This window comes from Peromyscus californicus, unplaced genomic scaffold (assembly GCF_007827085.1).
Source record: "Peromyscus californicus insignis strain IS unplaced genomic scaffold, ASM782708v3 Scaffold_6__1_contigs__length_162567912, whole genome shotgun sequence".
NCBI lineage: Eukaryota > Metazoa > Chordata > Mammalia > Rodentia > Cricetidae > Peromyscus > Peromyscus californicus.
This window is the reverse complement of record NW_026294584.1, coordinates 61,945,237-61,962,272: the sequence shown is the minus strand read 5'-3', so window position 1 is coordinate 61,962,272 and position 17,036 is coordinate 61,945,237. Positions and strand designations below refer to the sequence as shown.

The window sequence follows — 17,036 nt, the reverse complement described above, 5'->3', positions numbered from 1 at the left end:
AACACGGTCTGGCTTAAGCTGTAGCACTCCTTGACATTCATTGACCAACTCTCCTCACCAGGACCATCTCTTTCACATAATTATTTATGAAGGCTGGTGAGATACCTCAGAGGGTGAAGGAGCTTACTGCCAAGCCTGATGAGTTTAGTCTATCAGGACTGAAGTGAATCCTACATGTTGTCTTCTTACTACGTACATGCATACACATGTACGAGTTGCATTCTAACTCCTAGCGAACATACACACACACACAGAGTAAACATGAAAGCAACTTAAAAAGTTATTACAGAGAGTAGTTCATGAATTCCTATTTTTGATGACAGATATTTTATTTAATTATTTTTGTGTTCAAACTGTCATGTCTCTGTGTCAGGCCCTCGTGTTTGAATACTTCATCACATATTTTTTAAGATGTTCTAAACTTGTCTTTACATCTCTCCTGCCCCAGACTGTTTAACTTCAATAAGCAGCCTAACTCAGGCATTGCCTGTTAGGTATTCTTCTTGACAGTGCTGCTCTTTAAACCTTTGAGCAGATGAAGTTAGGAGGGAGAGAGAACAAGAATGTGCACATGATCATGAGTATGCTTATAATCATACATAACATGTAATGTAATGGGGAATACTGAACTTGAATGTCTAGTTCTGATTCATCCTACTTAACTTTTTGTCTTCTTTTGCAAACATTTTCTTTAATGGTAAGAATTCTGTATTGAAGATCATGGATACTTTCATTCATTCACTCAGTAAAAATGAGTTTGGGTTTTATTCCCCTTTCTTTTCTTTCAGATTAAAAAAAATAATATATAGGATTTTAGCATACTTTCCATTAGTCAAAATTTTTATCAAAGGTCTAATGAGAGAATTGTCACTACTTTTTTCTTAGAACTTGTACCCTGGTTCTCTTAATCTCTTGTAAGTAGCTAACTTCATTGTTTTCCAGGTTTATCCTTCATTTGTGTTTTCTCATTTTCTCCTTCTTACACCAAAAGCACATTATATATAATCTTTTGCATATTACTTTTTATGTAAAGTAGATTGGAAATTCTTCGTATCGGTTCATAGAAGTACTTTCTAACATAGAAATTATATAAATTCATAGAGATTTCTGAAAAAGCATTTCCACATTATTCTGTGTTTCTATGCTATAGTTTATTTGACCAATGTCTTGTGTTTTTCAGGTGATTATTGAATATTGTGTTATTCAAGTCGTTTCCAGGGTTTCACATTACAAATGCTCTAGAAGTTTGTAACTTTGTGCATGTGTATGTGTTAGTATTTTGTTGAGAGAAATTGTCACATAAATTCTCATAAGTAAAATTACTGCCTCTGGATTGTATGTGTGTTTAGTTTTGACTTGTGCATTTTGCAGTGCCAAGCATTGAGAGAGCTGCTACTGTTGCTGCTTTTGTTCCAGTAAGATCTTTTTCTGATATTGAATGTTTGTCTTCCATGGCTGAAAGATGATACTTTCATTCTTTATTTCACTGGTCAATGAGGATGATTGTTTATTTTATTATTTAATTTTAAGTGTCAGTTTTTGCCTCTGTACTTGGTCTGTTAGTAAACATTTTGGTCCTTTAAAGAATTCTTAATAAATTAGAGATATACAGGCTATTATTACACGTTGTTTGATGTACATGTTTTTCTTAATTTGTCACTTTGTCTTTAGACTTGTACTTTTGGTCATGTAAAAGTTTTACTGAAACATTATCACTGTGTAGTCCTGACAGTTTTAGTTCCTAAGCTACCAAGGAGTAAATGGAATAATATAGCATCATCATTTTGCTTTGTGCAATGGTGGGATCAGGAGCTCTGTTTTATAGAAATTATTCCCTGCTTCTTCTCTCCACCTCTTGTTTAAAAAAAAATCCTTTGAGAATGTCATAAAATGTATTTCAATCATATTTACTCCATTTCCTCAACTCTTCCCAGATCCACTCCACTTCTATACACCCAACTTTGTGTCCTTTTTTTTTTTAAGGCCAATAGAGACTAGGTTGCTATTCATAAATTCTTGAATGTATGGCCTTCCACTGGAGTGTAGTCAGCTACAAATGGAGCCACTGTACTTGGCTTTCAATTTCTCAGTTTTAGGTGTATTTGGTCATCTGAATCAAGTCCATTCTCTCTCCAACTTGTATTCCAGGTCTAGCATGCAGAAGTGTGCTATGTTCTTTGAGCGAAAAGTTCCATTGCTGAGGCCTAGTTTTTTCTTCATAGCCCAAGCTATCTTTCTCCAAATAAACTTTATGTTTATCACACCTTCTTCTCCCAAGCCTGACAGATTATGAAAACCAGAGGCAGGAGGCAAATAAGGTAACCGAGTTTTCCATATACAACATAGCAGTTGTATGTATGAATCCACAGCAATTGTGAGGGTGTACAGGAGACCTGTACAGCATCAAGCAGACAAAAAGCCCACTGTGTGGAGGAGACTTGGGCATAATGAAGTCCCACTCTAGTTGAGGAGCTATTGGCAATTGGTAACTGTGAGGAGAGGGAAAATCAGTTTACTTTAAGAGTATATATATCCCTGGTAGATCTACTTTCTAGTTCTAGATTATATTTCATCTTTGAAATTTGGCTTGCTATGTTCTTGGTTTCTTTCTTCCGTATTTGCTTTTTTTATTATCTTCAATCTCTATTAAAATTTTCTCTCAGTTTTAGTGCAGTTTTATGAGATCAGCCACCATTTGAGACAAATTCCTTTTTCAAAAATGAACTGATGTGAAAAGTAATGAATAATCCACAAATGTTTTGCTCATTTCCAAAAGATTTACATCAGAACTGCAAGTACAAATGTACATTTTTTGTTGTTATTGTTGGTGGTGTTTGTGTTTTTTTGAGACAGGGTTTTTCTGTGTATCCCTGGCTGTCCTGGAACTCATTCTGTACACCAGCCTGGAACTCATAAACATCTGCCTGCCTCTGCCTCCTGAGTGCTGAGATTAAAGGCATGTGTCACCATCGCCTGGTGTATGATAAACTTTTTTGTTTCTATTTTTCTCATTCTAGAATTGCAGAATATGTATAGAGTGTGGTACACGATCTAGTGCTCAGTGGCATCACAACTGTCTGATATGTGACACTTGTTATCAACAACAGGATAATTTATGTCCTTTTTGTGGAAAGTGCTTCAATCCAGAATTGCAGAAAGAGATGCTCCACTGTAATATGTGTAAAAGGTAAGAAGAAATAGCTGCTCTATCTAGCTGTTTTGTTGGTTCTTGGGATCATTTGCACTCTTTCAGCTCCTTTTCTACTGAGTGCTGTTATAAATGGAGTTCTTTTTAGCTTTTTTTTCTATTAAAACATTATTTTTTTTATTCATTTTACATACCAACCACAGATCCCCCTCTCATCCCTCCTTCTGGTCCCCTGGACCCCACTCCTCATCCCCTCTTCCAAAAGGGTAAATTCTCCCATGGGGGGGACAGCAAACTCTGGTACATTCAGTTGAGCCAGGACCCAGCCCCCACCCCCTGCTTCAGTGTGAGCATGGTGTCCAACCATAGGTAATGGGCTCCAGAGAGCCAGCTCATGCACCAAGGATAGATCCTGATCACACTGCCAGGGGCCCCTTAAACAGACCCATCTGTACAACTGTTTCCAGTATGCAGAGGGTGTAGTCCAGTCTCATGCGGGTTCCACAGCTATCAGTCTAAAGTTCATGAGTCCCTATGAGCTTGGTTCATTTGTCTCTGTAGGTTTCCCCGTCATGATCTTGATCCTCCACTTTTGTTTTTTCCGAGATGGAGATTCACTATGTAGCCCTGGCTGGCCTAGATCTTACTGTGTAGACCAAGCTGGCCTCGAACTCACAGAGATCTGCCTGCCTCTGCCTCCCGAGTGCTGGGATTAAAGGTGCGTTTCACAAGACCCAGCAAATTATGGTTTTTATGAATCTGAAAAACTTAATGAACCAAACATGTAAAATATAAGAACAGGCAAGATCAAAAATGAGCATTGAGAGAAAATTCAAGAGAAGGTAGTTTAAAAATAAGGAAGGAAAAATATGTCAATGTATTGTAATGTTGTCCTTAAGTGTCATCTTCTTTTTGAAAACCTTTGGCAGTTTTCAACCCATATAACCATCTTTTCTCATTTTTAACCTTATCATAACCATTATCTTTTTTAATAAATTGACTTCCCTTTCCTTGGATAGTAATTTGGCTTTAAATTAGAGATTTTACTTTAAATATATTTATTACTACAGATGGTTTCACTTAGATTGTGACAAACCAACTGATCATGAATTGGATTCTCAGTTCAAAGAAGAATATATCTGCATGTATTGTAAACACCTAGGAGCTGAGATAGATTCCTTACATCCAGGAAATGAATTAGAGATGCCTGAACTACCTACAGGTAAGTAAGTGTGTGTGTGTGTGTGTGTGTGTGTGTGTGTGTGTGTTCAAATTTAAACAGAGTAAAATCTGAAGAAAAACTGTGACACTGCTGTTGATAGGTTATCCTTATTAAAATAAGGACATAGTTCTTGGCTTGGATAATAAAAAGAAAAAATTTACCCTGAGGTAAAGAATTTATCATTTTCTGTTAAGATTATTCCAATGGAATGGAAATTGAAGATGAAGTGGTATTTCTGGAACCAACAGTTAATAAAGATGTCAGTGATCACCAGCCCACACCTGGAATTGTTCCTGACAGTAAGTATCTTTCTATTTTTGGAAGAAAATAGGCAATATGTGAATATCCTCTAAAACGTGAATGAAAATGAGCTAAGTAAGGTATGGCATACTTAGAAAGTGTTTAGAGAGAAGCCTTTTTCTTTTTTCTTTTCTTTCTTCCCAGTGTGCCCCCTCCCTCCCCACCACCCCATCCCAGGTTTCTCTGTGTAGCCTTGGCTGTCCTGGAACGTGCTCTGTAGATCAGGCTGGCCTCAACTTCAAGAGATCTGCCTTTTCCTCCCAAGTGCTTGAATTAAAGGCATGCCCCAACATAGGCTGGTGAGAGGAACCTTTTAAGGCCTAGAAATGTGGCTCAGTGGTAGATAGAAGCCTTTTAGAAAAATCATCTTCGGCATAACTATATTTATAGTTTATTAATAAATATGTGCCTTGTTTAGGGACCAAGTGATTTTCATTAAAAAGCAACCCATTGTGTTTTTATAATTGGGAACTAAACCTATTGTAGATTATGAGGTGTTTATTGCAGAGAGAATGAAAAATTTGTTATGTGAAGTTATTTCAGTTGTGCTATTGAGGATATTTTAATGATGTTTCAACTAAGTTTTTGCAGTATTTATAATAGCTTTACTGAACATGTATAATTAGTAAAATTAAATTACGTGTTTTTCTGCAAGTTTTTATTGTAGATGAAGGTTTTTTGTTGTTTTTTTTTTTTGTTTGTTTGTTTGTTTTCTTTCCTTCAAGACAGGGTTTTTCTGTGTAGCTTTGGAGCCTGACTTGAAACTCACTCTGCAGACCAGGCTGGCCTCGAACTCACAGAGATCTGACTGCCTCTGTATCCCAAGTACTGAGATTAAAGGTGTACGCCACCACTGCTCAACTATAGATGAAGCTTTATGTTAAATTATTACTTTGAACAAATACAGAAAAGTCTTGGAGTTTTTCAAGTTTTTAAATGTACACAGTTTTTAACAAGTCCCATTAAAAGTTAGGCTTCATACAGAAGTAACTGGAGAAAATAAGTTATAGCAGATCTGTAGTACATAAACAGGTTCCTAATTGTATCTTTGTATATCATTGACTAGTATAATAACAGCATGTTTTGTGCTCATTTTGGAAATTGGCATTTTAAAGTAAAACTCTTATTCAGTTACTATAGAGAGAGAAATGTTGACTCCTTGCTTAAAGATTCCATAATATGTTATTTGTAGCAGTTCAAGCGTACACTGAAGAGCCCCAGAAAAGTAATCCACCAGAGAGCCTTGACACAAGTGGTCTCCTCACTGCTGGTAAGCTGTCTGTTCAGATTGTCTAATTTAATTGGATTACAAGACAATAGCCCAATCAATTTTTTCCTCAACTAGAATGACAGTGGGTAGATTGTCTATGAAGTGTTGTTTCACATGTTTAGTAATAGCAGATCTATTATTTTTCCTCACATGTAGTCTTTCTCTACTATAGGAATGAAAAGTGAGGTTTCATTTTGGTATCAGAGCATACATTAATTTTAATCACAGATTTGAAAATAATAAATGAAGAGTTTAATGTCTTCATTGATACAGCCTCAATGGTATTTTGAATAAATGTCTTATTTTCAGTAGTACTTCTTTTTAGAGACATTTGGCCTCATGCTAATTGAGACCTCTTTCTCTTAAATAAGATCAAATTAACTTTTGTTTATTTGTTTGCTTGTATTTTGAGACTAGGTCTCACTTTGTATATTTAGCCTTGACTGACCTTGAGCTCATTATGTAGACTAGGTTGGTCTTGACCTGCCTGCTTTTGTCTCTCAAGTGCTGAGATTAAAGGCATGTGACACCATGCCTAGCTCAGTTAAAATTTTAATAAATTAGTACTCTAAAGTTTACTCATCATACATATTTCAGTGTTTGATATATAAATAGACTAGTCAAGATTAGTGTCTAAAGTTGTGACAATGAGGATAAACAAGGATCATAATACAACATATGTGCTGGATAGGCTAACATATATAGGTAATAATCTAAGGAAGTCTTGATGTGACTGAAAAACTCATCAGAAGCTATATTACAACTGTGTCTACATTGTATTTTTATGTTCTAGACCAGTCTTCCTTTTAAAAGTTTGACATTTCACTTAATATCATTGATTTTTTTTTTAAAACTAGCTTTAAAATGAGGTTAACTTCCCATACATAGTTTTTAGTCTCTAAATGCTTAAATCATAAATGTGTCATGTGTATAATAAAAATATATCAGTAATTGAATCTCTTGTTTTTTGATTTGTTTTATTTTTAACTAGAAATTACTTTTTCCCTCTAGGAATCTTACTGAGACATGTTTTCAGAAAGCCATGATTGATTTTAATCCATAAACCATTTGGGAATTTTTGCTTTAATTACTTCAATAATTTCACTTCTTGAATTCCTTCAAAGTTGTAGTTTAGCCAGATAATTCTATTTATGCTTACACGTTTTACAATTTGCATATGAGTTAATGTTACCCATTTTCTAAATTTTGTAGAATCATCTGACAATAATAGGAATCCTGAATTGGCAAACAAGGTTTCCCCTGAAATTGATCGTGAAAAACTGGAAAGTCTTTCTAAAGGGGTTCACGTTTGTGAGGAAGATGAAAGTGAAGACAGAATGGAAGTGACAGAAAATGTTGAAGTCCTTCCACACCAGACCATTGTGCCACAAGAAGACCTGCAGTTGTCAGAGGAACCTGAGGTGGTATCTAAAGCCGACCCATGCCCTCCACAGTCATCGCCCGGGTCTTCTGCACCAGAAGCCTTACTGTCTGCTCACAGTGAAAGTTCCTTATCTTGTAAGGAACCGTTGGTGATAGAGAGAGTACAAGATGAAATGGAGCAGAAGGAAAATTCTGAATTCCCCACAGGGTGTGAGGATTTTGAAATGACTCTTGCTGTTGACAGTTGTGTCAAAGATAGTTCATGCCAAGGAGACAAATCTGTACAGTTACCAGCTGAGGAGGAATCATCATTCTCATCAGCAACTGACCTGAGCAAGGCAGATGTGTCTTCCTCCTCAACGCTTTGTTTAGACTTGCCTTCATGCGACATGCTGCACGATTACCCTTCAACGCTCAACTCTGCTGCTGGAAACATCATGCCAACAACATACATCTCAGTCACTCCAAAAATTGGCATGGGTAAACCAGCTATTACCAAAAGAAAATTTTCTCCTGGAAGACCCCGCTCTAAGCAGGTAGGATGATATTAATGATGACAGGGAAGATACTGCATCAGTCATTTCAAATGTGAAAGTCACATCTAGCTTTGGTTTGGAAGGCAGCTTTTCCATCCACAGAATTCAGTTCCAATGTGTTTGTTTTGGGAGGAGTGTATTATTTAAAAAATGCTCTTAGCTGAGAATGTAATTTATTAAAATTTGGAATATAAAAATATAATCTATTTGATTATAGTTTCTAATAGAAAACACATTTTAAGGTGTTTTTAGTTCCAAAATAATCTTAGAGTTTTAAAAACACACTGTAAAATTATGATTCTGCCGGGCGGTGGTGGCGCACGCCTTTAATCCCAGCACTCGGGAGGCAGAGGCCGGTGGATCTCTGTGAGTTCGAGGCCAGCCTGGGCTACCAAGTGAGTTCCAGGAAAGGCGCAAAGCTACACAGAGAAACCCTGTCTCGAAAAACCAAAAAAAAAAAAAAAAAAAAATATGATTCTATAGTAATTATGAATCTATAGTAATAATGTTTACTTTTCCCAGTAATATATATATAACATATATATTTAAATGCACAAATGAAAATTTTATGCTGGTGAATTTCTCATTTTGATGTCTGTTTCTGTATATAAATGCTAAGTCTTTGTAAAATTAGTTTCAAGGTAGGACTTCATCAGTTTTAGATAAAACAATCTTAAAATGTATTGTTGTTCTTTAGCAACTCTGATGTGCTGGGGGAGCCCTCTGACCTGAAGCCGCAACCACTTGTTTGTTGTTTTCCAGAGATGTTACCATAAGACTCAGGCTCCCTTGGGATTTGCTACCCAACTCTCAGTCTTCCAAGTGCCAGAATTCTGAGCTGCTTCTCTTTGTTGGGCTTTGCAATTGTTCTTAAGTACTATATAGATCCTATATTTTAGGGATGAATTACAGTTCCTTTGAAGTGGATTATAGTGAGATAGTAAAATGAAGATAATGGCTGATTAGAATTATTTATTGTTTTTCTACACAATGGCTGCTTTCTGATATTAAACAGTAGGGAAGAGTTTACTTTGTAGTATTTATTTGTAATTTTAAGTCTTATGGATGAAATTGCTTCCAGGGGTTATATTTTTACTTTTATGTGGTAGTAATATATTAATCTTAGCTAGCTTTGGAGCTGTAAAGGCACTTAAAGAAAATCTGTTTTAATGGACTAATTTGTCTTGAACAAATCCTATGGTTTTTTTTTTTAATTCTCTAAAGACAAATTATACCAAAGGCAAAGGGACTAGCTCTTGTTCTGTGGGAAAGATATATGTAGTGAATTACAGTATTTCAAACAGTAGTGTGTGTGTCTATGTGTATGTGGGTCAGAGGGTACTAGTGATCAAACTCAGGGCATTGTGCTTGGCAGCAGGCACCCTGACCATCATCTCTCAGCCCTAGAATACTTTCATGTGTCAGCCCCCCACCCTCCGATTATGACCTTTGACACTTGACTTCTGTTAACCCATGAGACTTTTATTTTCTTCACAAACCAGAACCCACCCCCAATCTTTTTGTTATTTCATAAAATCAGCTATATAACAGGTGAGTAGTTCTGTTTCTTACCAAAAAGTTGGCAAAAGAAATTTGAACCTCACATTCACTTTTGGTACCTATCAAGATACTGCAAGATACTTTTTGGGAGGACAACTGATTATATAGCCCATGTTGTTCTGCAACTCCTTATATTCCAACTTTAGTTTCAAGATTGCTGGGGTTACAGATGTGGATCTCCATGCCTGACTTGCAATCTCTTTTCCAGCGTTCTGTAATGGCCCCATCTTAGGCAACTAAGAAGGCCTTTGAGGCTGTAGTTTGACTTGAATCTTGGAAGAGGAGTCCTGAGTTGAGGAGGAGGCTTTGCTTTCCTCTGCTGTACTGTGTTGTTTTTTCTCTTTTTTTAAATTTTGTTTTGTTTTTTGTTTTTTGTAATGTGTTGAATACTATGTGGAAAGCTTTTAAAGTGTCAGGAAGTAGGATGGAAAAAGTTTTAATTGATCAAATTCCTTATTTTGTTTACATTTCAGCCTCTATTTCATTTTTCAGGTCTCAAAGTTCTTTGTCTTTAAAAAAATTTTTTTTTAAATTTATTTCTTGATTCAGCATCTTTCTGTATAGCCACAGCTGTCCCTGAGCTTGGTGTATTGCTCCTGCTTCTGTTCCCTGAGTGTTGGGATTATAGGCTCGTACTACCATGTCTTGTCATATCTGTCCATTCTAGTTTATAAATTCTGAAATAACAGTAAATCATGTTTTTAAAAGTCTCTGTGTGTGTGTGTGTGTGTGTGTGTGTGTGTGTGTGTGTGTGTGTGTTGCATATATGAGTATAAGCCCTTTGCAATGTTGAACTGAAGGCACATGCAGACTCGAAACACCAAACTTTTTGTTTTGTTGTGCTGATAGTGATGGTTCTAAAGCCATTCCCTAAATCATTACTAAATGAGCCATAATTGTATTCAGAAAGTATTGAATAGTAAAGTGGGTGACTTACTTTTACAGTGCCCTATCAATCACAATCAGGTCTACTTTCTTACTCTGTTTAGGACTGAACTTTATTGTTCTTTTTTTTTGTTTGTTTGTTTGTTTGAGACAGGATCTCACTATATAGCGCTGTCTGGTCTGGAGTGCACTGTGTAGACCAGGCAGGCCTCCAGCTCAGAGAGAGAGCTGTCTCCATCTGCCTTCCCAGTGCAGAATGAAAGTGCTACCACTTGAGGCTGAAGTTGGTTTGTAGAAATGAGGTGTTTTGTGTAAAAAGACTTTTTCAAGTCATTACAATAAGGTGTTGTACTATAGCTTTGTGTGCAAGTATGTTTACCAAAAGACATCTGATAAACTTTTATTTCCTGTCTCTGTAAGTTGTCATTTTTCTGCTCTATCTCTTCAAGTATTTTCATAATCTATAATCCAAATTATTTTTCAAGAGTGTTGAAAGAGTTTAACTCAGGCCTTTAGAAGTGGGAAGTTGACTTGTGAAGTCTCAGTCCCTCTCTAGTTGTTTGTAAGACAAACATATTTCCTTGGGATCTAATAATAACGGTTATATTGAACACATGACAACAGGATTGGCTTACTGTAAATTTTTTTAACTGCTTTTTACTTCTCATCCCGTTTTGGCGGGACAGGAGGTGGTCAGGTTCCTACTTTGAAGCCTAGGCCGGTCTCAAACTTGGAGCAATCATGTCTTTGTCAGCCTCTTGAAAGCTGAGATTAGATTAGACTTTCAACAGGAAGCTGGTTATAACATACTTTTCACTGACCATTATTGTCCCTTTTTTCTATCCTACAGTCGTGTAACCTACATTAGATGTTTATAAGTTTCCTTGAGGAAGTTAATGCTCACTTAAATCATTTGGAAAATTATTCTCTGTAACCAGTACAATCTCTGTTGAATAGTACTGGCAATCTCTGTTGGATTTGTGTAGCTCCTCTCAATTTTTAGTCTCCTGATGTTTTGTAATTTGAACTCTTCATTTGTTCTTAATTCCAGTTGTAGATAGCTTAATAGTAACAGTGTATTGTTCAATGAGTAATTTTTTTGGAGGTAAGGAAATCAAAGGTTTTTAGCCCACTAGATAGGCTTAGTGTGTTGATATAACAGTGCAATGTTTATTGATGAATTCCTTCTTGCATACAAAAATATAATGGAAGAGAAAAATAGTGTTTAGTAGTTGTTGAGCAGAATACTTGACATAACCAAGAAAAAAACGGGTATAGTTTGTCCTGGTGCTTGTAGCTCAGCCCAAGTAATTCCACAGCGATGATGCTACTGGGCAGAACACAGCATAGTAGGCAAGCATATACCTACCTGTCAGGGGCGGCTAAGCTTTTCTCGGTCCTTTATGTGAGCTTTTTTTCTTCAAAGCTGGGATCTAAAACATGATTTATAACTGAATTTTCATAATTACAGCTGTATTTTAGGTTTTTGTTTTGTTTTGTTTTGTTTTTTGTTTTTTCGAGACAGGGTTTCCCTGTGTAGCCTTGCGCCTTTCCTGGAACTCACTTGGTAGCCCAGGCTGGCCTCGAACTCACAGAGATCCGCCTGGCTCTGCCTCCCGAGTGCTGGGATTAAAGGCGTGCGCCACCACCGCCCGGCTGTATTTCAGTTTTAAGGTCTAAGAGATACATACTTTTTTCTTTTTCTTTCTTTCTTTTTTTTTTTTTTTTTAAAGATTTATTTATTTATTATGTATACAGTGTTCTGCCTGCATGAATGCCTGCAGGCCAGAAGAGGGCGCCAGATCTCCTTCCAGATGGTTGTGAGCCACCATGTGGGTGCTGGGAATTGAACTCAGGACCTCTGGAAGAACGGCAGTGTTCTTAACCTCTGAGCCATCTCTCCAGCCCTCTTTCTTTTTTTTTTTTTTTCTTCTTCTTTTTTTAGTTTTTTTGAGACAGGGTTTCTCTGTGTAGCCTTGGCTGCCCTGGAATTCACTCTGTAGACCTGGCTGGCCTCAAACTCAGAGAATTCTGACTGCCTCTGCCTCTTGAGTGCTGGGAGGTGCGCCACCACCACCTGGCTAAAATACATACTTGTAATCATGATTTTCCTTCAATTCCTTTTAAAATTGAATATAAGTATGTCCCAGTGTCCTATGATAATATACATATTAAAATTCATTATGTAACTATCAAGCTTTTATTATATAAATTCTTCATAGCAGCCAAGTAGTTTCCTAATTACCCCTGTGTTGACATCCGGACATTCTTGGTCTAAAAAGCTCTTCATTTGTTTCATCCATGTTATATGAAATGTAAATGCTTTTTGAAATGAGATGCAATTTTGGCATCAAAGCTAACCTAAATTGTGATGAATAATGCATAATCATCAGAAAATTCTTATTTATGAAAAAATTTAACATTTTTTAAAATTTAACATTTTTATCTTGGAAAGTTACTTTTTATGGTAATTTATGGTAGTTATGTAATGTTAAAAGATCAAGAGAAATTTAAGATGTACAGTAAGAAAATATCCTTAGTAAAAGGCCAGTGGAAGTAGTGAGAGAACTAGGTTGAGCTATATCTTGTCTATACACTTCTCTACTACTACATAAGCATCTCAGTTGATGATGCAATGAGAAAAGCCTGCAGATACAGTAAGGAAGATGATGGCTCACTTAGGGAAGACTTTCTGTCAAGGAAACATTCAAGGTCTTACCTGAAGGGTAGAAGCAGCCAGCCCATTTTGAAGATTCGAAGGGTGGAGTATGTGTGTCAGTTGGACCCTGGTTGTGTGGAGAGTACAGTATGTTTGAAGGGCAGTAAGGAAGCCAGGGCAGGAAGAACGCACAAATCGGGAAAAAGTGAATGATACATGATGTGAGTAGAGGGAAGCAGTTGGAAAGGTTTGCCTTCTGTGTGAACTGAGGCGCAATCAGAGGGTTCAAAATAAGTTAGTTCCTTACTGTGTGAGATTTATATTTCTTAGAATGAATCTAGCTGCTGGGCAGAGAAAGTCTTGAGACTCTTGCAAGGTGGGAGGGGAGCCCAAAGAAATGATTGTTAGAACAGATGGCGTGAAAGATGGTGGCAGGCAGGTCAGATTGAATTCTGGCAGTGGAAGTGTAGAGGAGAGTGTATTGGCCAGAGACAAAATGAGATAAATTCTGGTTTTGCCAATGTTTTGGTTGGAAGGGTTAAAAGAAAACAGATCAGAAAGGCAGAGAACACGTTTTGACCAGAGGACTAGATGCCGTTCTAAAAATAAAAAAGACTAGCAGATGAAACCAGCCATGGGAGAGATTTTAGATGTGATACATGTTAGCGGTTATCTTAGTTACTTTTCTATTGCTATGAGAAGACTCCATAACCAAGGCAACTTATAGAAGGAACAGTTTATTTGGGGCTTACAGTTTCAGTGTGTTAGAATGCATGGTACCATCATGGCAGGGAGCATGATGGCAGAGAGGCAGGCATGGTACCATCATGGCAGGGAGCATGACAGCAGAGAGGCAGGCATGGTCCTGGGGCTGTAGCTGAGCACTCACATCTCATCCACAAGCTGAGTCAGAGAGAGCATGCTAGGAATGGTGCAGATCGTTAGAAACCTCAACATTTGCCCCCAGTGACACACCTCCTCCAACAAGGTCACATTTCCTAATCCTTCCCAGACACTTTCATCAGCTGGGTACCAAGTGCTCAAACCTAACTAAGTCTCTGGGCCTATGGGGGCCTTTCTCATTCAAACCACCACAGAAGTTTTGTTTAACAAGATGGATGTGCTAAGGAAATTGAAAAAAAAAAAAAAGTCACACTTCCTTGGAGATGTTAGAAAAAGTTAGAATTAGAAACTGTGAATGTAGAATAGAAGACAACTGTTTCCAAGATGGCATTTTAAGCCTTCGCTGTAAATAGTGTTTAGGATTTGGGCTTCAGCTCTTAGGAAAGAGCGCTTTCAGCAGTCAATGAATGAACTTACATAGGAAATAGAGAAACATCATCAGGGAGATGTTCTACCACCAGATCAACAGAACTGTCTTGAGTGAAAATGAGAAGAGAGAATGGACTTTTGGCAACATGGAGGTTAATAGGGCCCCTTGACAAGGAAGATGGCACAGACACAGATGCCATGGGAAGTGAGGTAGTGAGCAGGAGTCATTGGCTGCTGTGTTCTGAGAGGAGTATGTCCTTGGTAACTGAGCTTGGATAAAGTGTGATTAGGGAATTGATAGCAGAGAGAAAACTTAAGAATCATCCTAGATAATAAAACAGAGTGGCTGGTGATGGATTGCTGGCCTTAAGACAAGTGGCTCTTTAGTTTGAGTTAGAAGTAGACTTAATTTCTTCTTTGTGTTTCTTAACTTTTTTCCCCTCCAAACTTTATCAACTGTCTCTTCAGTGTGGGTTGGAGGTCATGCTCTTATTTTGGGTTATTTAAATTGCTGATTGCATTTATGTTAATACTGGGATTTTTATTAGTTTGATGATGATCTAGAAACCTGGTAAGTACAATATATCTTGTTTTAAGATTTTGTCATTTAATTGGTGAAATAATTGTATATATTCTTAAATTGCCTGATTCAAAATAGGTTCTTTGTTGTTTGACATTTGTTCTGTTTTTCTTAAAAGTATTGCCTTGGTGGAATAAACATTCTTCTTGCTCTTTAGTGTCTTTGTCAGATTAGCTGAGATTGCATAATGTGGTTACTTGGAAGTGAGATGCCTAGATGCCTTAATTTTATTTTAACTATTTTTAATGAGACACCATTTCTTGCATATTAGGCATCTTAGTCATTTTAATTTGCAAATTTAGGACAATTTGCTTTAATAAATCTCATAGCTATTCAAATTAGCTCCTTGGGTATAATTGCTGTAAGATGGCATTCCTATAAATAAAAATCATCCAAGGTGAATGCTTTCATTCTGAGTGTTTGTTTCAGCCTACTGGTTTGGTGTTTATACCAGTGAATAGAACACTCATTAAGGTTGTCCTTTCCCCCCTTTTGGTTTAGACATACTTGTTAGATAATATAAATCCCTGAATAGCTTTCTTCTAGTATTACTTCTTAGACTGTGACTGACTTTCATTTTATTTTTAAAAGTAATTATAGTTCATGAGTCAGTGCTGTTGTTATCTAAACCTTAATTTTTATTATACTTTATTGTATTGATATTTCTACTTAGATATTTAATTTAAATTATACCTGCCAACATTTAAGGTAAAGTCACTTTAGATGATATGTTTATTTTCCCAAACTTGAAGCAATTTGTCCTAATTTTCCATACGTTTACATTTGCTTTTGCTTTGCTAAAATTCCTTAGTTGCTGGCTTTGATCTTTTATGTTGCTGAGTTTTATACATCTATTTTCTCACCTGCCATATCCTAGGGGGCTTGGAGTAACCATAATACAGTGAGCCCACCTTCCTGGTCCCCAGACATTTCAGAAGGCCGGGAAATTTTTAAACCCAGGCAGCTTTCTGGCAGTGCCATTTGGAGCATCAAAGTGGTAAATAAACTTGCATTTACATTCATGTATCATTTCTTTCTGGTTTGTTTTGTTCTATTGAATGTTAAGAATTAAACCTTTCTTTTCTAGATTCAGCTTCCAGAGCCACTTTTTAAATCTGAAAACTTGCCTTATAATATGTTTCACCCAAAGATCTAGATGAGGAGGAAGTTAAATAGGAATATTATAAGGATACATTTTTAATGCCTTTTTTTCTGACTGATTTTCTTTTATTGTTGTTATTATAAGTATTTCTTGGAAGGGAAAATTCTTGTCACATGGACCAAAGTGGAATTAGGAACTTGCTCATTTACAATATCATAAAATTTAGCTGATTACATACAGACAGAGGAAATATACTACAATGTCAGGAAGTTTCATTGTGTATGTTTATTTCACAGTCATAGAGTGTTCCCGTGTCATGGGTTTATGATGTCCGTTCTTGACATTAAGTAGTCAGGTACAATTTGAAGCAGGAAAAGTTCAAAAAGTAATCATCTTGAAAGTTAAAATACTTTATTGACTAAAGAAGGTAATTTCCCCTCATCCTCAATATTTACTATGTTTCTAAAATAGAACTACTTAAGTTAGACTAGTGAAAGATATCAGCAGACTTTCAGAATATATTTTCTTAGTTTCTTTTTCAATTGGACGGGCAAATTTATGCTCATCCAGATAATTGTAATTATCCAAGGTAATGTGGCGTAATTTAAGCTTATTCATTAAAATTAATTAATTGGTTGATTAGAGAATAGTCTCATTATGTAGCCCAGGCTGGCCTTGAACTCCATTCATATCCTTCTTCCTCAGACTCCCAAGTGCTGGGATTACATCCAAGTGCCACCATACCCAAGTTTTAAATATTTAAGAGTGTAAAATATGACTCTTTTGATGGTTTTGTAGCAAATGCTGCCAATTTTCACTTACCTTTAATCTGTACCAATGGATTTTAGGAAAAATTAACTGAGAGATTATTGTAATCCTGATTTTTAATTACTACGTTACCACTCCTTTCTGCCACAAACCACTCTGATTCCTGCTGAAAACAGCCTGCCTCATGCAGTCCCACCCTGTCTATCTCTGTTCAGAGCTGAAGACCTCTCAAAGGACCTAAAGAGCAGCATGAGAGAGGACCAGGAAAGACAGTTTGGAGCTGGAAGGTGTTGTGTTTATTAAAAACAAAGGGGAAAATACAAGTCCCCTTTTCTTCATACAGTGTTTTAT

General features: G+C 36.6%; 1 protein-coding gene across 15 annotated transcripts in view; it reads left to right on the top strand.

Moving 5' to 3' along the window:
* The window catches only part of Kmt2c (lysine methyltransferase 2C), a 230,470-nt gene that overhangs the window by 120,869 nt on the left and 92,565 nt on the right, over positions 1–17,036 (top strand). For 14 of the 15 annotated variants that reach the window (XM_052719471.1, XM_052719463.1, XM_052719474.1 and 11 more), the window contains exons 10-15: positions 3,018–3,187; positions 4,219–4,370; positions 4,565–4,669; positions 5,863–5,940; positions 7,153–7,859; positions 15,693–15,812. In XM_052719471.1, coding sequence (XP_052575431.1) covers positions 3,018–3,187; positions 4,219–4,370; positions 4,565–4,669; positions 5,863–5,940; positions 7,153–7,859; positions 15,693–15,812 — 1,332 coding nt within the window. The remainder of the gene's footprint in view (positions 1–3,017; positions 3,188–4,218; positions 4,371–4,564; positions 4,670–5,862; positions 5,941–7,152; positions 7,860–15,692; positions 15,813–17,036) is intronic. The other variant, XM_052719473.1, reaches the window with a different exon arrangement.